The sequence below is a fragment of the Carcharhinus amblyrhynchos genome, chromosome 2 (genome assembly GCF_965287045.1).
Source record: "Carcharhinus amblyrhynchos chromosome 2, sCarAmb.v2.hapA, whole genome shotgun sequence".
NCBI classification, from domain to species: Eukaryota; Metazoa; Chordata; class Chondrichthyes; order Carcharhiniformes; family Carcharhinidae; genus Carcharhinus; species Carcharhinus amblyrhynchos.
In genome coordinates, this window is record NC_137325.1 from 142163732 (window position 1) to 142189905 (window position 26174).

The 26174-nt window shown below is 48.5% G+C and overlaps 1 protein-coding gene across 1 annotated transcript in view; it reads right to left on the bottom strand.

Annotated features, from left to right (window-relative positions):
* LOC145361737 (pituitary adenylate cyclase-activating polypeptide type I receptor-like) overlaps window positions 1–26174 on the bottom strand; it is a 137202-nt gene that overhangs the window by 99172 nt on the left and 11856 nt on the right. Inside the window, exons 2-3 of the mRNA XM_080217669.1 lie at window positions 3945–4052; window positions 3087–3196 (exon numbers count right to left, since the gene is read on the bottom strand). Coding sequence (XP_080073795.1) covers window positions 3087–3196; window positions 3945–4052 — 218 coding nt within the window. The remainder of the gene's footprint in view (window positions 1–3086; window positions 3197–3944; window positions 4053–26174) is intronic.

Here is a 26174-nt window from a genome sequence, read left to right on the forward strand (position 1 = left end):
TCAGTGAAAAGTATCGTTTTTTTTTACTGTTCTCTACCTTTTATTTCTTTATTGTCTTTCTTCATTTTTCTTCCCCCAATTCCACTCTTTCCCCTTATTCATCCCCTTTCCCTTACCTTTTCTCCCTCACCCGCTTCCCCTTTTCTACATTCTAGCTCTGTCCCATTCCACACTCCCGCCTTCCCTCCTGTACCCCGACCCCAACATCTTTATCTGTCACAGCTTACAGCTTCCCTGTCCTTAGGCCGTTCACACTCTTTATTCTATCTATGGGCTGCCGTTAGCAGCCTTTTCCCCCCGGTTTCTGTGGCTATGACCCATCTTTCAATCCCTCCCCCTGCAGTATAAATATCTCCCACTCTCTCTGCCTTTTAGCTCTGACAAAGGGTCACTTGGACTCGAAACGTCAGCTCTTTTCTCTCCTTACAGATGCCGCCAGACCCGCTGAGATTTTCCAGCATTTTCTCTTTGGGTTTCAGGTTCCAGCATCTGCGGAAATTTGCTTTTTTGAAAAGTATTGTTTCTTGCACGCTACACAGACTGTTCATAGAGAAGAAAGGAGAGAGTGCAGAATGTAGTGTTACAGTCATAGCTAGGGTGTAGAGAAAGATCTGCTTAATGCGAGGTTGGTCCATTCAAAAGTCTGACAGCAACAGGGAAGAAGCTATTCTTGAGTCAGTTGGTACGTGACCTCAGACTTTTGTATCTTTATCCCGACGGAAGAAGGTGGAAGAGAGAATGTCCGGGGTACGTGGGGTCCTTAATTATGCTGGCTGCTTTGCCGAGGCAGCAGGAAGTGTAGACAGAGTCAGTGGATGGGAGGCTGGTTTGCGAGATGGATTGGGCTACATTCACAACCTTTTGTAGTTCCTTGCGGTCTTGGGCAGAGCAGGAGCCCATACCAAGCTGTGATACAACCAGAAAGAATGCTTTCTATGGGGCATCTGTAAAAGCTGCCCAATCAAGTGCCTGATTGACATTTCCCGAAAAGAGAGCGCAGGGGACCTCCAGGGTCCTCCTGCCAGTAGGTGTGACCCTCCACTGCCTGCAAAAATACCTCACTAAGTGTCTCAAGAGTTATATTGAGGCACAGCTGCACAAATCACTGGAACACCAACAAGTGAATAAGGCGTTGGTGGGCTTTCTTAACTATAGTGTCAGCATGGGGGCACGGGAGTGGGGGAGGGGAGGGGGGGGTGGAACCAGAACAGGTTGTTGGTGATCTGGACACCTAAAAACCTGAAGCTTTTGACCATTACCACTTCTTCCCCACTGATATAGAAAGGGGCATGTTTTTCACTAAACTCCCTGAAGTTGATGACAATCTGCTTTGTAAGGCACGGTAGCACAGTGGTTAGCATTGCTGCTTCACAGCTCCAGGGACCTGGGTCCAATTCCCAGCTTGGGTCACTGCGGAGTCTGCACATTCTCCTCGTGTCTGCATGGGTTTCCTCCAGGTGCTCCGGTTTTCCTCCCACAGTCTGAAACACATGCTGGTTAGGGTGCATTGACCCGAACAGGCGCCAGAGTGTGGCGACTAGGGGAATTACTTCATTGCAGTGTTAATGCAAGCCTTACTTGTGACTAATTAACTTTACAAAAGCAAGCAAATCAATGGGGTTCATTTATAGAGGAACGCGAAAGCAGAAGAGGCAGTTTAACCTTGTATAGAATATTGATTAGATCACACTTGAAGTATCGTCTACATTCCTAGTCTTTATACGATGAAGAGTGTGAGCGAGGCACTGGAGGTGAAACAAAATCAATTCACGAGGATGATACCAGAACTCAGAGGCCAGACAATGGGAAAGGTTTATACACAATCTGCATCTCTTTTCTCTAAAGGTGGCAGAGATCTATGAAAATATGAACGCTTTCAAGAACATAAAATAAAAAGAAATAGTTGCATGGGAATAGTACAGGGCTTGAGCATTATTGACTGAAGAGATAGAGAACCTGGTGAGCTGCTGTGATGACAGTAATGTCTCCCACAATGTCAGTAAAAAGCAGATAGTCATCAACTTCAGGGAGCGTGGTGAAAAACATGCCCCTCTCTATATCAATGGGGAAGAAGTGGAAATAGTCAAAAGCTTCAGGTTTTTAGGTGTCCAGATCACCAACAACCTGTCCTGGCACCTCCCCCCCCATGCCAACACTATAGTTAAGAACATAGAACACTACAGCACAAACAGGCCCCTTGGCCCACAAGTTGTGCCGATCATATCTCTACCTACCAGGCCCAGTTATAACCCTCAATCCCATTAAATCCCATGTACTCATCAACGCCTCTACTTTCTCAGAAGACGAAGGAAATTTGACATGTCCGCTATGACTCTCACCAACTTTTACAGATGCGCCATAGAAAGCATTCTTTCTGGTTGTATCACAGCTTGGTATGGGCTCCTGCTCTGTCCAAGACCATTCACAAAAGGTTGTGAATGTTGCCCAATCCATCAGGCAAACCAGCCTCCCATCCATTGACTCTGTCTACACTTCCCGCTGCCTTGGCAAAGCAGCCAGCATAATTAAGGACCCCACACACCCCGGGCATTCTCTCTTCCACCTTCTTCCATCGGGAAAAAGATACAAAAGTCTGAGGTCACGTGCCAACCGACTCAGGAACAGCTTCTTCCCTGCTGCTGTCAGACTTTTGAATGGACCTACCTCGCATCAAGTTGATCTTTCTCTACACCCTAGCTATGACTGTAACACTACATTCTGCACTCTCTCCTTTCCTTCTCCCCTATGTACTCCATGAATGGTATGCTTTGTGGGAGAGTCTAGGACCAGAGGACACAATCTTAACGTAAAGGGGGTCACCCATTTCAGATAGAGATGAGGAGGAATTTCTTCTCTTGGAGGGTAGTGAGTCTGTGGAATTCTTTACCCCAGAGGGCTGCAAGGTTGAGTCATTAAGTATTTCAAGACTGAGGCAGGGATTTTTAATCAGTGAGGGAATCGAGTGTTGTGGGGATAAGGCTGGAAAGCGGAGTTCAGGGTTGTCACATCAGGTCAGCCACGATCTCATTGAGCGGTGGAGCAGATACGATGGGCTGAATGGCCTACCTCTGCTCCCATGGCCTTACCTGGTCAGCTGTCCCGGTTATATTTTCATCACCTCCACAGGCGTCGTAGTAATGGGGGAAAGTTTCCGACCAGCCTTCGTCTGTGCAGTTTCTGTAGATGATCCCTATAACTGGAGAGAGTTCGGTGTGAGACCACGCGGTCAAATCAGACACGCTTCCAACTCAGCGGGATAGAGCCCGAGGGGGTTCCACGACAACACGCCCCTTCCCAGGAGGCAAAATGTCTAAACACCCAAGATGACGGCGGATGGACCACAATTATTCCACGCTGCTAAAGGCGTGGATTGCTTTGACCGCCTTGTGCAGGTTTCCTTCACAACAAGGATGTCGGTGAGATAGCCTCGCAGTGGTAACTCCTACTGAACTCACAGAGAATCAGTGGCACGGTGGTTAGCACTGCTGCCCCACACTGTCAGGGACCCGGGTTCGATTCCCAGCTTGGCTCACTGTCTGTGTGGAGTCTGCACATTCTCCCCGTGCCTGCGTGGGTTTGCTCCGGTTTCCCCCCCCCACCCACAGTCTGAAAGACGCGTGGTTAGGGTACATTGGCCGTGCTAAATTCTCCCTCAGTGTACCCCAAACAGGTGCCGGAGTGTGGCCACGAGGGGATTTTCACACTAACTTAATTGCCTAATGTAAGCTTACTTGTGACAATAATAAATAAATAAACTTGAGCCGTTTATCTGATTATCGAATTCAATATCCTGATCCCATTTCCCCCTACATATCTCTTGAGCCCCAGGAGCGATATCTAATTCCTTCTTGAAAGGCAAACCCAGAGACACCCTGAGCTCTTAAAGATTTGAAATGGTCACTTTTCACTCCAGTTTTGATAGACCCCATTGCGCTCCCTCTTACCATCATCAGTGTTAATGATACGGAAGATCCGTGGACAGTTCACGGATATAACATCCCCGTAATCGGCGTTTGGCCAGCAGGTTAAGTTGTCCCACATGCCTGGACAATCTGTGGAGAGAATTGACAGTGGGGTGTTAAAATTAAACTATCCGCACAGTTACCACAATCAGACGGGTGAGCAGAGATCATGCAACAGGAGGTAAAAGCTACAAATCTTGTGAGTAGTAGTCTTGCCTCTGAATAGTCAGATTTTTCCCAGGGGGGAAGTGTCAATTACTAAGTTTAAGGTGCAAGGGGCAAGGTGTAAAGGAGATGTACGAGGCGAGTATTTTACACAGAGGGTGGTGGGTCCTTGGAACTCGTTACTGGGGGGAGTGGTGGAAGGAGATACGATAGAGAGTTTTAAGGGGTGTCTGAGCAAATACATGGAAAATTACAACATGCTACAGTGCAGAGGGACCTGGGGGTCCTTGTGCACGAATCGCAAAAAACCCAGTCTGCAGGTGCAGCAGGTGATCAAGGAGGCAAATGGGATGCTGGCCTTTATAGCGAGGGGGATAGAATATAAGAACATAAGAACATAAGAAATAGGAGCAGGAGTAGGCCATCTAGCCCTTCGAGCCTGCCCCGCCATTCAATAAGATCATGGCTGATCTGTTGTGGCCCAGTTCCACTTTCCCGCCCTCTCCCCATAACCCTTAATCCCCTCTCTTATCAAGAACCCATCAACCCGCTTCTTAAAAATATTTAGCGAGGCAGCCTCCACCACTTCAACGGGCAGAGAATTCCAGAGATTCACCACCCTTTGAGTGAAGAAGTTCCTCCTCAACTCCGTTCTAAACCGCCTCCCCTTTATCTTGAGGCTGTGCCCCCTAGTCCTACTGTCTTTTTTGAGCGGGAAGAGTCTCTCCACCTCTATCCTATCCATCCCATTCATCATCTTATACGTCTCAATGAGATCTCCCCTCATTCTTCTAAACTCTAACGAGTACAAGCCTAGTTTATTCAGCCTCTCCTCATAGCTCAATCCCCTCAACTCCGGTATCAGCCTAGTAAACCTCCTCTGCACTCCCTCCAGGGCCAAAATATCCTTGCGCAGGTGCGGCGCCCAAAACTGCACACAGTACTCCAGCTGCGGCCTCACCAATGCCCTATACAGCTGCAGCAAGACCTCCCTACTTTTATATTCAATCCCCCTTATAAAATATAAAAGCAGGGAGGTCTTGCTGCGACTGTACAGGGCACTGGTGAGGCTGCAACTGGAGTACTGTGTGCAGTTTTGGTCCCCTTATTTGCAAAAGGATATATTGGCCTTGGAGGGAGTGCAGAGAAGGTTCACTAGGCTGATACCGGAGATGAGGGGGTTAGCTTAGGAGGAGAGATTGAGTAGACTGGGTCTGTACTCGTTGGAGTTTAGAAGGATGAGGGGAGATCTTATAGAGACATATAAGATAATGAAGGGGATGGATAGGGTAGAGGTAGAGAGATTCTTCCCGCTTAGAAAGGACAGCAGGACTAGAGGGCACAGCCTCAAAATACGTGGGGGGCAGTTTAGAACAGAGTTGAGGAGGAACTTCTTCTCTCAGAGGGTGGTGAATCTCTGGAATTCTCTGCCCATTGAAGCAGTGGAGGCCACCTCGCTGAATATATTTAAGTCACGGTTAGATAGGTTTCTGATCGATAAGGGAATTAAGAGTTATGGGGAGCAGGCGGGAAAGTGGAACTGAACCACTTTCAGATCAGCCAAGGTCTCACCGAATGGTGGGGTGGGCTCGAAGGGCTGGATGGCCTACTCCTGCTCCTATTTCTTATGTTGGTTAATAGGATGGGAATAGAGGGATACGGTCCCTGGAAGGGTAGGGGGTTTTAGTTCAGTAGGGCAGCATGGTTGGTACAGGCCAAAGGGCCTGTTCCTGTGCTGTAATTTTCCTTGTTCTTTGAATTTGAAAGTTTATATTCCTTGACCGCGCAATGAAGGCTGATAGTCCAGTGCAGTGCGGCCTTGCCAGAGATGTTAGCTTTCAGGTGAGACATTAACCCAAGGCCCTGTTACATGGATATCAAAAATCCCACACCACTGGCATTGTGTTACTGTCACTGGACTAGAAATCCCAGAGGCTGCAGGATAAAGCTCGGGGGGGTGGGGGTGGACACGGGGTTCAAATCCCATCACGGCAGCTGGTGGAATTGGAAGTTAGTCTCTGTGATGGTGAGAGCGAAAGCATTGTCAGGAAAACCCATCTGGTTCATTTTAGGGAAGGAAATCTGCCGTCTTTACCTGCTCTGGCCTAGATCCAGAGCCACAGAAATGTGGTTGACTCTCAACTTCCTTCTGAAATGGCTCAGCGAGGCACTTAGTTCAAGAGCAGTTAGGGATAGGCAACAAATGCTGGCCCAACCAGCAATGCCCATGAGAAACTAGACCAGGTATCCTGCCAATATTTATATCTCAACCAGCCTCCAAGGAACAGATTATTTGTCAGTGTTTCATTGGCTGGAGACACATTAGAATGTTCCAATTTAGGAATAACACAGAAACAGAGTCAATAGAAGCAGCGGGAGACCATTCAGCCCTTCCAGTCTGCTTCACCATTCATTATGATCATGGCTGATCATCCAACTCAATAGTCTGACAATAAATTGCGAGGCATCTTGAAGGGAATTGCTTGATAGAGCAGACGCAATACGGTTTCATTAAAGGGAAGTCGTGTCTGACAAATTTACTGGAGTTCTATGAGGATGTGTCTAGGGCGGTGGATAGAGGAGAGCCGGTGGATGTGGTCTTTCTGGATTTTCAGAAGGCGTTTGATAAGGTACCTCACAAGAGGTTACTGCAGAAGGTCAGAGGACATGGAGTTGGGGGTAGGGTGTTAGCGTGGATAGAGGATTGGTTGTCAAATAGGAGGCAGAGAGTGGGGGTCAATGGGTGCTATTCGGATTGGCGGTTGGTGACTAGTGGGGTGCCCCAGGGGTCGGTGCTGGGGCCTCAGCTATTTACCATTTATATAGATGATCTGGAGGAGGGAACCGAGTGTAGGGTGTCGAAATTTGCTGATGACACCAAGATTGGGGGAAAGGCAAATTGTGCGGAGGGTGTGGAGAGTCTGCAGAAGGATCTGGATAGGCTGGGCGAATGGGCCAGGAAATGGCAAATGGAATTTAATGTTGGCAAGTGTGAGGTGGTCCACTTTGGTAGGAAGAATGGTAGGAAGGACTATTACTTACGTGGCGAAAAACTGCAGCAGGCGACGGTGCAGAGGGACCTCGGGGTCCTTGTGCATGAGTCGCAAAAACCCAGCGTGCAGGTGCAGCAGGTGGTCAGGAAGGCGAATGGGATGCTGGCCTTCATAGCGAGGGGGATTGAATATAAAAGTAGGGAGGTCTTGCTGCAGCTGTATAGGGCATTGGTGAGGCCGCAGCTGGAGTACTGTGTGCAGTTTTGGGCGCCGCACCTGCGCAAGGATATTTTGGCCTTGGAGGGAGTGCAGAGGAGGTTTACTAGGCTGATACCGGAGTTGAGGGGGTTGAGCTATGAGGAGAGGCTGAATAAACTAGGCTTGTACTTGTTAGAGTTTAGAAGAATGAGGGGAGATCTCATTGAGACGTATAAGATGATGAATGGGATGGATAGGATAGAGGTGGAGAGACTCTTCCTGCTCAAAAAAGACAGTAGGACTAGGGGGCACAGCCTCAAGATAAAGGGGGGCGCGGTTTAGAACGGAGTTGAGGAGGAACTTCTTCACTCAAAGGGTGGTGAATATCTGGAATTCTCTGCCCGTTGAAGTGGTGGAGGCTGCCTCGCTAAATATTTTTAAGACGCGGGTTGATGGGTTTTTGATAAGACAGGGGATTAAGGGTTATGGGGAGAGGGCGGGAATGTGGAACTGAGCCACGACAGATCAGCCATGATCTTATTGAATGGCGGGGCAGGCTCGAAGGGCCAGATGGCCTACTCCTGCTCCTATTTCTTATGTTCTTATGTTCTTATGAGCAGGAGTAGGCCTTAGAACATAGAACAGCACAGCACAGTAGAGGCCCCTCAGCCCTCAATGTTGTGCCAAGCTACATCCAATCCCAAGATCAAGCTATCCCACTCCCTATCATTCTGGTGTGCTCCATGTGCCTATCCAATAACCGCTTGAAAGTTCCTAAAGTGTCCGACTCCACTATCACAGCAGGCAGTCCATTCCACACCCCAACCATTCTCTGAGTGAAGAATCCACCTTGGACAACCCTCCTATATCTCCCAGCATCAACCTTATAGTTATGCCCCCTAGTAACAGCGACATCTACCCGAGCCCGCTCCGCCATTCAATAAGATCATGGCTGATCTTTTTGTGGACCCAGCTCCACTTACCCGCCCGCTCACCATAACCCTTAATTCCTTCACTGTTCAAAAATTTACCTATCCTTGCCTTAAAAACATTCAATGAGGTAGCCTCAACTGGGCAGGGAATTCCACAGATTCACAACCCTTTGCGTGAAGAAGTTCCCCCTCAACTAAATCTGCTCCCCCTTATTTTGAGGCCATGCCCCCTAGTTCTAGTTCCTGATCCCTCGTTCCCTCCACATCCCCCAAGAGCTATGTCTAATTGCTTCTTGAAAATCAGACAACATTTTGGCCTCAGCTACATTCGGTGGTAGTGAATTCCACACATTCACCACTCCCTGGGTGAAGAAATTTCTCCTCACCTCAGTCCTAAACAGTCTACCCTGTGTCATCAGGCTGTGACTCCTGGTTCTGGACTCCCCCCACCATCAGGAACACCCTCCCTGGCCTGCCTTGCCCAGTTCGAATTTTATAAGTTTTGATGAGATTGCCACCTCATTCTTCTGAACTCCAGTGGGTTTTGGTGTCCTTATCTGAGGAAGGGTGTCCTTGCTATAGAGGGAGTGCAGTGAAGGTTTACCAGGCTGATTCCTGGGATGGCAGGTCTGTCATATGAGGAGAGACTAAGTCGGTTCGGATTATATTCACTGGAGTTTAGAAGAGTGAGAGGGGATCTCATAGAAACTTATAAAATTCTAACAGGGTTGGACAGGGTAGATTCAGAAAGAATGTTCCCCATGGTGAGGGAGTCCAGAACTAGGGGGTCATAGTTTGAGGATAAGGGGGTAAACCTGACCATGAAGTGGTGGAGGCTACCTCGCTGAATATATTTAAGTCACGGGTAGAAAGGTTTCTGATAGACTAGGGAATTAAGGGTTATGGGGAGAAAGCGGGAAAGTGGAACTGATCCACTTCAGATCAGCCATGATCTTATTGAATGGTGGGGCAGGCTCGAAGGGGCTAGATGGCCTACTCCTGCTCCTATTTCTTATGTTCTTATGTAACCTTTTAGAACTGAGGGTGAGGAGAAATTTCTTCACCCCAGAGGGTGGGGAATGTGTGGAATTCACTCCCACAGAATGGAGTTGAGGCCAAAACGTTGTGAGATTTCAAGAAGAAATTAGATTTAGCTCTCGGGGCTAAAGGGATCGAGGGATATGGGAGGGAAAGAGGTGGGGGGGGGGCGTCAGGATATTGCATTTGATGATCAGCCATGATGAAAATGAATGGAGGAGTAGGCTTGAAGGGCCAAATGGCCACCTTCTGCTTCTAGTTTCTATATTTTGATGAATACAATTCTAACTGACTCAATCTCTTCTTGCACATCAGTCTGGCCAGCCCAGGGATCTGTCTGAATAATACCGCATTAATAAGAACATAAGAACATAAGAACATAAGAAATAGGAGCAGGAGTGGGCCATCTAGCCCCTCGAGCCTGCCCCGCCATTCAATAAGATCATGGCTGATCTGTCGCTGCTCAGTTCCACTTTCCCGCTTTCTCCCCATAACCCTTAATCCCCTCTCTTATCAAAAACCCATCAACCCGTGTCTTAAAAATATTTAGCGAGGCAGCCTCCACCACTTCAACGGGCAGAGAATTCCAGAGATTCACCACCCTTTGAGTGAAGAAGTTCCTCCTCAACTCCGTTCTAAACCGGCCCCCCTTTTATGCAAGTCATTTTAATGCAAGTAATTTATTTCTCACACCAGAGGGTTAAATGTGTGTGGATTTGTTCAGCTGAGATCTGAGTGTGCTCATCGCTGACTCACTGCTCTGTCCTCACGGTGAAGGCAGGGTGGCGTCTGAGGCTAAGTGTTGGGCCTGGCTCCTTTGAGTTGGGTGCCATTCCCACCGGATGGCCAGCCGTGGCAATTCCTGCTCGGAGCATCTCTACCGCTTCCCCTCCATTTGAAACCTCCCAATTTCCAGTTCAGCTGAAGGGAAGGGCGACCGCTTCCCCAAAATGTCCGGGAGGCGCGGAGACAAATCGTTCGGAAGAGACGTCAAGGCCCCGGATGTGGCGAGGAGGAGAGTGAGTGGAATGGTGCCAAGGATGAGGGAGTTCAGTGGGCAAGGGGGAGGCTGGGTACGCTGGGACCATTCCCTTGAGAACGATAAACGCTAAGGGGAGATTTGATGGACGCTTGAAAATCATTGGGGTTTTGATCGAGTAGATGAGTACAGATTAAATTACAAATTGAGACCAGGAGGAGGCCACTCAGCCCCTCCAGCCTGCTCCCCCATTCAATAGGATCATGGTTGAGCTGCTTGCAAGCTCAAGCCCACATTCCCGCCTACCCCGATAACCATTCACCCCCATGTTAGTCAGGGATCTATCCAGCTCAGCCTTAGAAATATTCAGCGATCCTGCCTCCAGTGCTCTCTGACAAAGAGGTTCAAATCCCACTGAACAGGGAAAGATTTTCTCATCTCCATCTCAAATGAGAGACCCTTCAACTCCAACCCCTCAAAATCCAACTCGATTTTCAAGTTTGCTGATGACACCACCGTACTGGGTCGGATCTCAAACAATGACGAGACAGAGTACAGGAATGAGATAGAGAATCTGGTGAACTGGTGCAGCAACAATAATCTCTCCCTGAACGTCAACAAAATGAAGGAGATTGTCATCGACTTCAGGAAGATAGTGGAGAAAATGCCCCTGTCTACAACAACAGGGACGAAGTAGAAATGGTCGCGAGCTTCAAGTTTTTAGAAGTCCAGATCATCAACAATCTATCGTGGTCCCCCCCATGCCGACACTATAGTTAAGAAAGTCCACCAACATCTCTACTTTCTCAGAAGACTAAGGAAATAGAATATAGAACATAGAACACTACAGCACAAACAGGCCCTTCGGCCCATGAGTTGCGCCAATCACATCAAAACCTACCAATCCATAGACCTATCTATAACCCCCAATCCCATTAAATCCCATATACTCATCCAGAAGTTTTTTAAAAGACCCCAGCGAGTTCGCCTCCACCACCACCGACGGCAGCCGATTCCACTCACTCACCACCCTCTGAGTGAAAAACTTACCCCTAACATCACTTCTGTACTTGCCTCCCCGCACCTTAAACCTGTGTCCTCTCATAGCGACCATTTCAACCCGGGGAAATAGCCTCCGAGAATCCACCCTATCTATACCTCAACATTTTATAAACCTCTATCAGGTCGCCTCTCAACCTTCGTCTCTCCAGGGAGAAGAGTCCCAGCTCCCTCAACCTATCCTCATAAGGCATGCCTCCCAATCCAGGCAACATCCTTGTAAATCTCCTCTGCACCCTCTCAATAGCTTCTAAGTCCTTCCTGTAGTGAGGCGACCAGAACTGCGCACAATACTCCAAGTGGGGTCTGACAAGGGTCTTATAAAGTTGCAGCATTACCTCCCGACTCCTAAACTCAGTCCCTCGAAATCTGGCATGTCAACTACGACTCTTGCGAACGTTTACAGATGCACCACAGAAAGCATTCTTTCTGGTTGTATCACAGCTTGGTATGGGCTCCTGCTCTGCCCAAGACTGCAAGGAACTACAAACGGTTGTGAACATAGCCCAATCCATCACACAAACCCGCCTCCCATCCATTGACTCCATCCCACTGCCTCAGAAAAGCAGCCAGCATAATCCAGGGTCCCCACAAAACCCGGGCATTCTCTCTTCCGCCTTCTTCCATTGGGAAAAAGATACAAAAGTCTGAGGTCACGTACCAACCGACTCAAGAACAGCTTCTTCCCTTGCTGCTGTCAGACTTTTGAATGGACCTATTTTGTATTAAGTTGATCTTTCTCTACATCCTAGCTCTGACTGTAACGTTACATTCTGCACTCACTCCTTTCCTTCTCTACGGACGGTACGCTTTGTCTGTGTAGCGCACAAAAAGCAATATTTTTCACCGTATCCCAAAACTTGCGACAATAATAAACCAAATCAAATCAGAATTATCTTCAAACTGCGTTCCCCCCACAGTTCTAGTTTCTCCCACAAGGGGGAAACATCCTTTCAGCGTCCATCTTGTCGGGTCCTCTCAAAGAGGGATTGTGTTTTGTTGGCTGGCGCGTCGGTAAGCAGATTTCACGTAGACGATTCAAAGGGGAGAATTTTCTTTTAGACGCAGAGGTTGTTATGATCTGCGAGCCACTGACTGAAAAGCTGCTGGAACCAGGTTCGAACAGGAACACGGGAACGTAGGAATTAGACGCAGAAGGTGGCCATTCAGCCCTTTGAGCCTTCGATCAGATCATGGCTGATCTCTCCCTGGGTCTCAAATCCACTTCCCCACCTGTTCCCCTCTTTCCCCCTTTCTTAAATTATCTCCCTCTTGAAGCCATTCAATGATTCCGCCTCCATCGCACTCTGGGGCAGCGAGTTCCACAGATTCGCCACCCCTCTGCGAGAAGTAGCTCCCCCTCGTCTCAGTTTTAAACCCACCGCCTCGCAACCTATACCCTGTGGCCTCTTGTTCAAAATTGCCCCAAAAGGGGAAACGTTTAGCCTACGTTTACTTGATCAATGCATTCAAAATTTCCCTCGATCAGATCCCCTCTCATTCTTCCAAACACTGGCGAGTACAAGCCCAAACTGTTTAACCTCGCCCCGTACGTCAACCCTTTCAACCCCGGAATCGATCTGGTGAACCTCCTCTGAACTGCCTCCCACCACCGTGTCTGCCTGGGTTTCCCCCGGGTGCTCCGGTTTCCTCCCACACTCTCAAAAATGTGCGGGTTAGGTTGATTGGCCATGCTAAAATTGCCCCTCAGTGTCAGGGGATTCGCAGGGTAAATGTGTGGGATTACATAGAATATAGAGCATAGAACATCACAGCGCAGTACAGGCCCTTCGGCCCTCGATGTTGCGCCGACCAGTGGAACCAATCTAATGACCCTCTAACCTAAACTATTCCAATGTTATCCATATGCCTCTCCACTGACCATTTGAACGCCCTTAAAGTTGGCGAGTCCACAACTGCTGCAGGCAGGGCATCCCACGCCCTTACTACCCTCTGAGTAAAGAACCTACCTCTGACATCCGTCCTATAATTACCACCTCTTAATTTAAAGCTATGTCCCCTTGTGTTAGCCATCACCATCCGAGGAAAAAGGCTCTCACTGTCCACCCTATCTAACCCTCTGATCCATCTTGTATGCCTCAATTAGGTCACCTCTTAACCTTCTTCTCTCTAATGAAAATAACCTCAAGTCCCTCAGCCTTTCCTCATAAGACCTTCCCACCATACCAGGCAACATCCTGGTAAACCTCCTCTGCACCCTTTCCAATGCCTCCACATCTTTCTTATAATGCGGCGACCAGAACTGTACGCAATACTCCAACTGCGGCCGCACCAGAGTTTTGTACAGTTGCAACGTGACCTCACGGCTCCGAAACTCAACCCCTCTACCAATAAAAGCTAACACACCGTACGCCTTCTTAACAACCTTGGAATAGGATCTGGGTGGGATTGTGGTTGGTACAGATTCGATGGACTGAATGGCCTTCTTCCGCACTGTAGGGATTCTATGATCCTTTCTCAAATAAGAAGACGAAAAAGGAACACAATACTCCAGATGTGGTCTCACCAACACCCTATACAATTGCAACAACATTTCTCTATTTTTATATGCCAGTCCCTTTGTAATTAATGCCAACATCCCATCTGCCTTTTTTTGATTCCATGCTGCACCTGCATACCCACTTCCTGTGATAGATACAGGAATTCGAGATATACTGGAAAAGGTGAGAATTGCAGGCAAGGAGACTAAACGGATCCCAATTCCAATTCACTTCCCACATTTGGTGCACAAAGGCAACTTTCATCTGTTTCCATTCCCAGGATGGGTGGCCAGAGCCTAATAGCTTGAGGGGGAGCCACTCCACACCAAGCATGGCTGACTAAGAGTCTCTCTCTGTCTCTTACTGCCAACCATTGGCGTCTTTGGGAAGATTTTGTGGTTGATGCACTCAACATGTTTCGCCACATTACGAACATACCTTCAAGTGCTGGGAGGGGACTCGAACCCTCTGGCTCAGAGGCAGGGTCGCTAAACCGCTGCACCACAAGACCTGGGACTAAATGGATAGCTCTTTCAACTTGATTTGGTTTGATTTATTATTGTCATATGTATTAGTATACAGTGAAGAATATTGTTTCTGGTGCGCTATACAGACAAAGCATACCGTTCATAGCGAAGGAAAGAAGAGAGTGCAGAATGTAGTGTTACAGTCAGAGCTACGGTGTAGAGAAAGATCAACTGAATGCAAGGTAGGTCCATTCAAAAGTCTGACAGCAGCAGGGAAGAAGCTGTTCTTGAGTCAGTTGGTACGTGACCTCAGACTTTTGTATCTTTTTCCTGATGGAAGAACATAGAAGAGAGAATGTCCGGGGTGTGTGGGGTCCTTAATTATGTTGGCTGCTTTTCTGAGGCAGCGGGAAGTGTAGACAGAGTCAATGGATGGGAGGCTGGTTTGTGTGATGGATTGGGCTACATTCACGACATTTTGTAGTTCCTTGCGGTCTTGGACAGAGCAGGAGCCCATACCAAGCTGTGATACAACCAGAAAGAGTGCTTTCTATGGTGCATCTGTAAAAGTCGGTGAGAGTCGTAGCAGACGTGCCAAATTTCCTTAGTCTTCTGAGAAAGTAGAGGCATTGGTGGGCTTTCTTAACTATAGTGTCAGCGTGGTGGGGAAACCAGGACAGATTGTTGGTGATCTGGACACCTAAAAGCCTGGAGCTCTCGGCCCTTTCTACTTCATCCCCATTGATGTAGACAGGGGCATGTTCTCCTCTACACTTCCTGAAGTCGATGACTATCTCCTACGTTTTGTTGCCATTGAGGGAGAGATTATTGTCATCGCACCAGTTCAAGAGTTAGTACCAGCATGATGGGCGAAATAGTCACCTCCCCTGTGGTGTATGATTCCATAATTCTATGATATGGAGCATACTGACAGGGTTTGGTCCCTGTTTCAAACTTAAGGAGCTCCCTTTCCACATGTAGTATTGTCACACTCAATCCAAATCTGGAGTATATTTGATTTGATTTATTATTGTCACATGTATTAGTACACAGTGAAAAGTATTGTTTCTTGTGTGCTGTACAGACAGAGCATACCGTTCATAGAGAAGGAAAGGAAAGGGTGCAGAATACAGTGTTACAGTCATAGCTAGAGGAAGATCTGCGGGGGTTTCCTCTGGGTGCTCTGGTTTCCTCCCTCCCACCAAAGATGTGCGGGTTAGGCGGAATGGCCGTGCTAAATTGCCTTTTAGCGTCGGTGGGGGGGGGGTGGGATTTGCCGGGTAAACGGGTGGGGGTTGCGGGGATTGGGCCTGGGCGGGGTTGCCATCGGTGCAGGCTCGATGGGCGGAACGGCCTCCCTTCTGCACGGCAGGGATTCTGTAAAATCAGCCCTCAGCCGATTGAGCGGGCGGGCCAGGCTCGAGGGGCCGAACGGCCCACCTCCGCTCCAATTCCGCGCGCACTTCTCGGTCAACAGGGTACGCACGCACAGTCAACCCAAACGCAACAGGCCGAGGCCCCACCGACACGACGGAACAGTCCCCTCCATTCTCAGTCAGGGTCCTTCAGCTCCACGAGTGTTTTGTTGCCGCCTTTTGTGGCTACCATTATCAGAGAGCCCTGAAAGCTCTGTTCATGCCTCACAGATATGATTTGAGCCATTCAGCTGGTGTGAATAGGGCAGCAGTCAGCAGGTGAAGTGTTCTCCTACACACTGCATTCTTTAAGAAGCAATTCTTCTCTCCTCAAACACAGCAGGGCGCATCAACAATGGAAAAGCATTTAAAACTGCATGAATATAAGCTAGGTGCCTATTTATACGTTGCAGTGAAATCAGACTTTTGATCTTTTGAATAACGCACTTAATACGTCTGTATTTCTGTGAAGAGTATTTATTCAACTCTGGCACATTCAACAATGCAATAAATATTAATGCGCCGTTACACTCTAATCAAACACCTCCTCCTCCATTCTTACTCTCCATTATCCTCTTTAGACATTAACTCCCTGCTCGGATATACCAGCACTCTTCACCTCCTCCTCCGCCAAAATTGGCTAGGTAACAAAAGGGGGACCAGAAAAACAGGAGCATTAGACCATTCGGCCCATCACGCCTGCTATGCCATTCAATCAATCGGTTGAAGGTCTTTATCTCCTCTCTCCTTTCCTGTCCTGTCCCCGTTTCCTCAAAGCCCAGGCATCTATCGGCCTCAGTCTTGAATACACGCACCAACTGACCACCCACGTCTCTCCGCGACGTGACTGGCGTGACGAAAATAATCTCTCCCTCGTTGACAGTAAAACAAAAGAGATAGTCATCGACTTCAGGAAGTGTAGAGGAGAACATGCCCCTGTCTACATCAATGGGGACAAAGTAGAAATGGCCGAGGGCTTCAAGTTTTTAGGTATCTCCATCACCAACAACCTGTCCATGCCGACACTATCAGTAAGAAAGCCCCACCAACGCCTCTACTTTCTCAGAAGACTAAGGAAATTTGGCATGTCAGCTACAACTCTCACCAACTTTTACAGATGCACCATAGAAAGCATTCTTTCTGGTTGTATCACAGCTTGGTATGGGCTCCTGCTCTGCCCAAGAAACTATAAAGGGTGGTGAATGTAGCCCAGTCCATCACACAAACCAGCCTCCCATCCATTGACTCTGTCTACACTTCCCGCTGCCTCAGAAAAGCAGCCAGCATAATCAAGGTCCCCACGCACCCCGGACATTCTTGCTTTCACCTTCGTCCGTTGGGAAAAGAATACAAAAGTCTGAGGTCACGTACCAGCCGACTCAAGAACAGCTTCTTCCCTGCTGCTGTCAGACTTTTGAATGGACCTACCTCGCATTAAGTTGATCTTTCTCTACACCCTAGCTATGACTATAACAGTACATTCTGCATTCTCTCCTTTCCTTCTCTATGAACGGTATGCTTTTGTTTGTATAGCGCGCAAGAAACAATACTTTTCACTGTATGTTAATACATGTGACAATAATAAATCAAATCAAATCAAAAATTTCCAAAGTCCACCAGCATCTTATTGACAATATTTTCTGATTTTAAAATTTGTTTCTGGGGTTTGGGCATCGCTGGCTAGGCCAACATTTATTGCCCATCCCTAATTGTCCCTTGAGAAGGTGGTGGCGAGCTGCCTTCTTGAATCGTTGCAGTCCTGAGATGTACACTGCAGTGCTATTAGGGAGGGAATTCCAGGATTTTGACCTCGAGAAGGAGCGGCGATATATTTCCAAGTCAGGACGGTGAGTGGCTTGGAGGGGTACCTGGTGATGGTGTTCCCATGTATCTGCTGCCCTTGTCCTTCTAGGTGAGAGAGGACATGAGTTTGGAGGATGCTGTCTAAGGAGCCTTGTTGAGTTGCTGCAGTGCATCTTGTAGATAGTACACACTGCTGCTACTGAGCATTGGTGGTTGAGGGAGTGGATGTTTGTAGATGTGGTGCCAATCAAGTGGGCTGCTTTGTCCTCTCCGACAGAGCATCTAGCCTAGGTCTCATCCCAGTAATCCCACGTATTTACCCCACTAATCTCCCAAACCTCCATGTCTTTGGATGCTAAGGGGCAATTTAGCGTGGCCAATGCACCTAAACTGCGCATCTTTGGACTGCGGGAGGAAACTGGAGGAAACCCACGCAGACATGGGGAGAACATGCAGACTCCACACAGATCGGAGCTGAGGAGGAACTTCTTCACTCAAAGGGTGGTGAATCTCTGGAATTCTCCGCCCGTTGAAGTGGTGGAAGCTACCTCGCTGAATATATTTAAGTCACGGGTAGATAGGTTTCTGACAGACAAGGGAATTAAGGGTTATGGGGAGAAAGCGGGAAAGTGGAACTGATCCACTTCAGATCAGCCATGATTTTATAGAATGGCGGGGCAGGCTCGAGGGGCTAGATGCTCCTATTTCTTATGTTCTTAAGTAAGTCACGGAGTTGGAATTGAACCCGGGTCTCTGGGGCTGTGAGGCAGCAGTGCCAATTACTGTGCCACCCCTCATCATGTCAGATGCAGTCAGATGAGGGGAGGCTTGTGTGAAGCATGGAGCAGATGGGCCAAATGGCCTGTTGCAATGCTGTAAATTGAGATTGATTCTATTTAGGAAGCAGTCAGCCTCTCCAGCATAAATCAGGTGGGATAGATGGTACATTATTTAAAAAAAACAGCTCATGTCTTATGTTCCTGAATTAATCTTTGTAATTCTAACTGCTCAGATGAATGCTTCCTCGAGGCTTATTCATTGAACGATGTGGGAGTCATTACCTATGTGGTACTCAGATCATTATAATTCTGACTCAGTTATAGAAAATATCGACTTCAGACTCTGTGGTGGAATGCAGTCAGTCCAGCTAGTGTAGCCTACGAGGAAATGGAAACTCTCATCATTTCGTGCAGCAGGTGGTCAGGAAGGCGAATGGGATGCTGGCCTTTATAGCGAGGGGGATTGAATATAAAAGTAGGGAGGTCTTGCTGCGGCTGTATAGGGCATTGGTGAGGCCGCAGCTGGAGTACTGTGTGCAGTTTTGGGCGCCGTACTTACGCAAGGATATTTTGGCCTTGGAGGGAGTGCAGAGGAGGTTTACTAGGCTGATACCGGAGTTGAGGGGGTTGAACTATGAGGAGAGGCTGAATAAACTAGGCTTGTACTCGTTAGAGTTTAGAAGAATGAAGGGAGATCTCATTGAGACGTATAAGATGTTGAATGGGATGGATAGGATAGAGGTGGAGAGACTCTTCCCTCTCAGAAAGGATAGTAGGACTAGGGGGCACAGCCTCAAGATAAAGGGGGGCAGTTTAGAACGGAGTTGAGGAGGAACTTCTTCACTCAAAGGGTGGTGAATCTCTGGAATTCTCTGCCCGTTGAAGTGGTGGAGGCTGCCTCGCTGAATATTTTTAAGACGCGGGTTGATGGGTTTTTGATAAGCGAGGGGATTAAGGGTTATGGGGAGAGGGCGGGAAAGTGGAACTGAGACACGACAGATCAGCCATGATCTTATTGAATGGCGGGGCAGGCTCGAGGGGCTAGATGGCCCACTCCTGCTCCTATTTCTTATGTTCTTATGTTCACCCGACTTCTTCCAAACTCTTCAGCATCTGAAGATGTTTTTCTTACGTGTGCAGTAAGTATCGTCACTGATAAATTCAATGTGGAACTCGGATAGAACAAAGAATAAAGAAAATTACAGCACAAGAACAGGCCTTTTGACCCTCCAAGCCTGCTGCCCGACTTAACTAAAACCTCCCACCCTTCCGGGGACCATAGCCCTCCATTCCCATCCTATTCATGTACTTGTCAATACGCTCCTTAAAAGTCACTACCGTATCCACTTCCACCACCTCCCCCTGGCAGCGAGTTCCAGGCATCCACCACCCCCTGTGTACATAACATGCTTCGTACATCTCTTTTAACCTTGCCCCTCAGACCTAGACCTACGCCCCCTAGTAACTGAGGCTTCCACCCTGGGGGAAAAAGCTTCCGATTATCCATTTCGTCCATGCCTCTCGTAGTTCTCCGGTCTTGCACGCACTGCCGCTGCTGCCAGCAAGAATCTGGCACTCAGCTAAATCTCCATTCACAGCAGGGGGACTGGAGAATCCCAGCCACTGGGCGAGGTTGGAAAATCCAGCCCCAGGTTTCTGTCAACACCAGCCTTCAAGATGTTCGAGGGTAGGGAGTTACAAAGATTCACAACCCTTTGACTGAAGGGACGGCTCGCTGCTCGTTCCGAAATAATCAGCCCCTTATCCTGAGATTGTGCCTCCTACCCCCTCATTCCCACATCCGCAACATAACCTCACAGTTTTTAAACTCCATCCCTCTAGCAACGAAGGACAAAATTCCATTTGCCTTCTTAAGTACCTGCTGCATTGGCAAACCAACTCCTTGAGATTCCTCAAGGAAACCAACCCTCTCAACTCTGGAATCAACCAAGTGAATCTCCTCTGCGCCCCCTCCAGTGCCAGTATCTCCCTTCTCAAGTAAGGAAACCAAAACTGTACCCAGTACTCCAGGTGTGGCCTCACCAGTGCAGTTTTGGGCGCCGCACCTGCGCAAAGATATTTTGGCCTTGGAGGGAGTGCAGAGGAGGTTTACTAGGCTGATACCGGAGTTGAGGGGGTTGAGCTATGAGGAGAGGCTGAATAAACTGGGCTTGTACTCGTTAGAGTTTAGAAGAATGAGGGGAGATCTCATTGAGACGTATAAGATGATGAATGGGATGGATAGGATAGAGGTGGAGAGACTCTTCCCGCTCAAAAAAGACAGTAGGACTAGGGGGCACAGCCTCAAGATAAAGGGGGGGGGCAGTTTAGAACGGAGTTGAGGAGGAACTTCTTCACTCAAAGGGTGGTGAATCTCTGGAATTCTCTGCCCGTTGAAGTGGTGGAGGCTGCCTCGCTAAATATTTTTAAGACGCGGGTTGATGGGTTTTTGATAAGAGAGGGGATTAAGGGTTATGGGGAGAAAGCGGGAAAGTGGAACTGAGCAGCGACAGATCAGCCATGATCTTATTGAATGGCGGGGCAGGCTCGAAGGGCTAGATGGCCTACTCCTGCTCCTATTTCTTATGTTCTTATACAGCTGCAACATAATCTCACTGTTTTTAAACTCCATCTCTCTAGCAATGACGGACAAAATTCCATTTGCCTTCTTAATTACCTGCTGCACCTGCAAACCAACTCCCTGCAATTCTTGCACAAGGACACCCAGATCCCTCTGCACAGCAGCATGCTGCAATTTTTTACCATTTAAATAATAGTCCATTTTGCTGTTATTCCTGCCAAAATGGATGATCTCACATTTACCCAACATTGTACTCCATCTGCCAGACCCTCACCCACTCACTTAAATGATCCATATCCCTTTGCAGGCTTCCAGCATCCTCTGCACACTTGGCTCTTCCATCCATCTTAATGCCATCTGCGAATTTTGACACACTACACTCGGTCCCCAACTCCAAATCGTCTTTGTAAATCGTAAACAATTGCAGTCCCAACACTGATCCCTGAGGCACATCACTGATCGCCAACCAGAAAGACACCCATTTACCCCCACTCTTTGCTTTCCATTAGTTAACCAATCCTCTATCCATGCTAATACATTACCCGTAACACTATGCACCTTTATCTTATGTAGCAGTCTTGGTGTGGCCCCTTGTCGAATAGGGTTTGAATACGCCACCTCCTGGCTCAGAGATGAGCGAATATTGCCAACTGGCAATACGCAAATCCCCAGAAGCGTGGCATTATCTGAAGGTTGTCCCCAAGAGTGTGCCAGTATTTGCAGGAGTTCCCTTAAGGGTGGCAAAGGAGAAGCTATGAGGCTGGGCTAGCACTTAATATAAAAAAGGATAGCAAGAGTTTTTATAAATATATAAAAAGGAAGAGGCTGGCTAGGGTGAACGTTGGTCCTTTAGAGGATGAGAAAGGGGAGCTAGTGGTAGGGGATGGGGATATGGCTAAGGTATTGAATAACTTTTTTGTTTCTGTCTTCACGGAGGAGGACGTGAATAATTTGCCGGGTGTTAGCGATGGAAAGGTGGTAGGAATGGAGGGTCTTAATGACATTACTGTTACTAGAGAGGTGGTGCTCGACAGACTGGAGGGGCTGATTGTGGACAAATCCCCAGGACCGGATGGAATGCATCCGAGGGTTCTGAAAGAAATGGCGGAGGTGATAGTGGATGCCTTGGTGGTTATTTTCCAAACGTCGCTGGATTCCGGGGAAGTGCCGGAAGATTGGAAAACGGCTAATGTTACGCCGTTGTTTAAGAAGGGTGCCAGGCAAAAGGCGGGGAATTATAGGCCGGTTAGTTTAACGTCTGTGGTAGGTAAAATGTTAGAATCCGTCATTAAGGAGGAAATTGCGAGGCATCTTGAAGGGAACTGCTTGATAGAGCAGTCGCAACACGGTTTCATTAAAGGGAAGTCGTGTCTGACAAATTTACTGGAGTTCTATGAGGATGTGTCTAGGGCAGTGGATAGAGGAGAGCCGGTGGATGTGGTCTTTCTGGATTTTCAGAAGGCGTTTGACAAGGTACCTCACAAGAGGTTATTGCAGAAGGTCAGGGGACATGGAGTTGGGGGTAGGGTGTTAGCGTGGATAGAGGATTGGTTGTCAAATAGGAGGCAGAGAGTGGGGGTCAATGGGTGCTATTCAGATTGGCGGTTGGTGACTAGTGGGGTGCCCCAGGGGTCGGTGCTGGGGCCTCAGCTATTTACCATTTATATAGATGATCTGGAGGAGGGAACCGAGTGCAGGGTGTCGAAATTTGCTGATGACACCAAGATTGGGGGAAAGGCAAATTGTGCGGAGGGTGTGGAGAGTCTGCAGAAGGATCTAGATAGGCTGGGCGAATGGGCCAGGAAATGGCAAATGGAATTTAATGTTGGCAAGTGTGAGGTGGTCCACTTTGGTAGGAAGAATGGTAGGAAGGACTATTACTTACGTGGCGAAAAACTGCAGCAGGCGACGGTGCAGAGGGACCTCGGGGTCAACCCAGCTTGCAGGTGCAGCAGGTGGTCAGGAAGGCGAATGGGATGCTGGCCTTCATAGCGAGGGGGATTGAATATAAAAGTAGGGAGGTCTTGCTGCAGCTGTATAGGGCATTGGTGAGGCCGCAGCTGGAGTACTGTGTGCAGTTTTGGGCGCCGCACCTGCGCAAGGATATTTTGGCCCTGGAGGGAGTGCAGAGGAGGTTTACTAGGCTGATACCGGAGTTGAGGGGATTGAGCTATGAGGAGAGGCTGAATAAACTAGGCTTGTACTCGTTAGAGTTTAGAAGAATGAGGGGAGATCTCATTGAGACGTATAAGATGATGAATGGGATGGATAGGATAGAGGTGGAGAGACTCTTCCCGCTCAAAAAAGACAGTAGGACTAGGGGGCACAGCCTCAAGATAAAGGGGAGGCGGTTTAGAACGGAGTTGAGGAGGAACTTCTTCACTCAAAGGGTGGTGAATCTCTGGAATTCTCTGCCCGTTGAAGTGGTGGAGGCTGCCTCGCTAAATATTTTTAAGAAGCGGGTTGATGGGTTCTTGATAAGAGAGGGGATTAAGGGTTATGGGGAGAGGGCGGGAAAGTGGAACTGAGCCACAACAGATCAGCCATGATCTTATTGAATGGCGGGGCAGGCTCGAAGGGCTGGGTGGCCTACTCCTGCTCCTATTTCTTATGTTCTTATGTTCTTAATGTTTGCAGATATGTTGGTATCTACAAGCAAGATCGGGATGGGATGCACTGCCTGTTGGGGAATCATGTTGCAGTGATATAAAACCTTGGTTAGGCCGCATTTGGAGTATTGCGTGCAGTTCTGGTCATCATACCGCCAGACGGATGTGGAAGCTTTGGAGAGAGAGCAAAGGAGGTTCACCAGGATGTTGCCTGGTCTCGAGGGTGTTGGCTACGAGAAGAGGTTGAGTGAACTAGGATTGTTTTCGCTGGAAAGATGGAGGCTGAGGGGAGACCTGATAGAGGTCTACAAAATTATGAGAGGCATAGACAGGGTGGATAGTCAGAGGCTTTATCCCCAGGGTGAATCATAAAATCCTGAATGCAGAAGAAGGCCATTTGGCCCATCCAGCCTGCACTGACAACAATCCCACCCAACCAAATGAATTTACCCATGTAGTCCCCTGCCACTAAGGGGAAATTTAGCATGGCTAATCAACCTAACCCGCATGTCTTTGGACTGTGGGAGGAAACCGGAGCACCCGGAGAAAACCCACGCAAACGCTAGGGAGGATGCTCAAACTCCACACAGACAGTGACCCAAGCCAGGGATTGAACCCAGGTCCCTGATGCTGTGAGGCAGCAGTGCTAACCACCGTGCCACCGGGTGGAAGTGTCAACTACACGGGGGGGCACAGGTTCAAGGTGAGAGGGGGAAAGTTTAAGAGAGATGTACGGGGGGAAGTTTTTCACGCAGAGAGTGGTGGGTGCCTGGAACGCGCTGCCAGAGGAGGTGGTGGAAGCAGGAACATTAACAACATTTAAGAGGCTTCCAGATGGATACATGAATAGGGGGGGAATAGAGGGATACGGACCGAGTGAGGGCAGAAGGTTTTGTTTTAGTTTAGCTAGGGCATCATGATTGGGACAGGCTTGGAGGGCCGAAGGGCCTGTTCCTGTGCTGTACTTTTCTTTGTTCTTTATTCTCTGTGTGTGTGTCAATATTTGTGGGGGAGGGGGATGTATGTGGGAGGCGATGGTATGGTGGTATTGTCACTGAACATGCAAGCCAGGAACCGCATCTGGTGGCTTGAGTTCGAATCCCACCACGGCAGATGGTGAAGTTTGGATTCAATAATAATCTGGAATTAAAAGTCTAATGATGACCATGAAACCATTTTCAATTGTCATAAAAACTATCTGGTTCACTAATGTCCTCCGGGGAAGGAAATCTGCCATCCTTACCTGGTCTGGCCTACATGTGGTGAAAGGCAGCATGGCGGCACAGTGGTTAGCACTGCTGTCTCACAATGCCAGGGACCCGGGCTCAATTCCAGTCTTGGGTAACAGTCTGTGTGGAGCTGACACGCTCTCTTCACGTCTGCGTGGGTTTCCTCCGGGTGCTCCGGTTTCCTCCCACAGTCCAAAGATGTGCAGGTTAGTTGGATTGGCCATGGTAAATTGCCCCTTAGCGTCCTAAGATGTGTAGGTTTTAGGGAATTAGTGGGGTAAATACGTGGACTTGCCTGGGTAAGATACTCTGTCGGTGGACCGGTGCAGACTCAATGAGCCAAATGGTCGATTCCCAAATGGTCTCTCGCATCCCATAGGTGAAGGTGATAAATGTTAGGGATGTATGTATGTCAGTAAACAGAGATGGTTCATATGTCAGTGTTGGTAAATGTTCTGTGGGAAGGTTATCAGTACAAGTATCCTAGCATGCTCTGGCAATGCATCGATATTTTCAGGCACCCCCCTTGGTGGGGGAGGGTGCCTTTCAGGATCCTGTGTACAAAACATTCATGTAGACGCTTGGAGGCGTTGTCTTTCAGGGGAAGCAATAAACTCTTCGGCTGCCCATAAAGGACCACGCCGTTCTGAAGAAGGACAGTGAAGATATCTGCAAGCTGGGTTTTTGTGACTCATGCACAAGGACCCCGAGGTCCCTCTGCACCGTCGCCTGCTGCAGTTTTTCGCCACGTAAGTAATAGTCCTTCCTACCATTCTTCCTACCAAAGTGGACCACCTCACACTTGCCAACATTAAATTCCATTTGCCATTTCCTGGCCCATTCGCCCAGCCTATCTAGATCCTTCTGCAGACTCTCCACACCCTCCGCACAATTTGCCTTTCCCCCAATCTTGGTGTCATCAGCAAATTTCGACACCCTGCACTCGGTTCCCTCCTCCAGCTTGCAGGTGCAGCAGGTGGTCAGGAAGGCGAATGGGATGCTGGCCTTCATAGCGAGGGGGATTGAATATAAAAGTAGGGAGGTCTTGCTGCAGCTGTATAGGGCATTGGTGAGGCCGCAGCTGGAGTACTGTGTGCAGTTTTGGGCGCCGCACCTGCGCAAGGATATTTTGGCCCTGGAGGGAGTGCAGAGGAGGTTTACTAGGCTGATACCGGAGTTGAGGGGATTGAGCTATGAGGAGAGGCTGAATAAACTAGGCTTGTACTCGTTAGAGTTTAGAAGAATGAGGGGAGATCTCATTGAGACGTATAAGATGATGAATGGGATGGATAGGATAGAGGTGGAGAGACTCTTCCCGCTCAAAAAAGACAGTAGGACTAGGGGGCACAGCCTCAAGATAAAGGGGAGGCGGTTTAGAACGGAGTTGAGGAGGAACTTCTTCACTCAAAGGGTGGTGAATCTCTGGAATTCTCTGCCCGTTGAAGTGGTGGAGGCTGCCTCGCT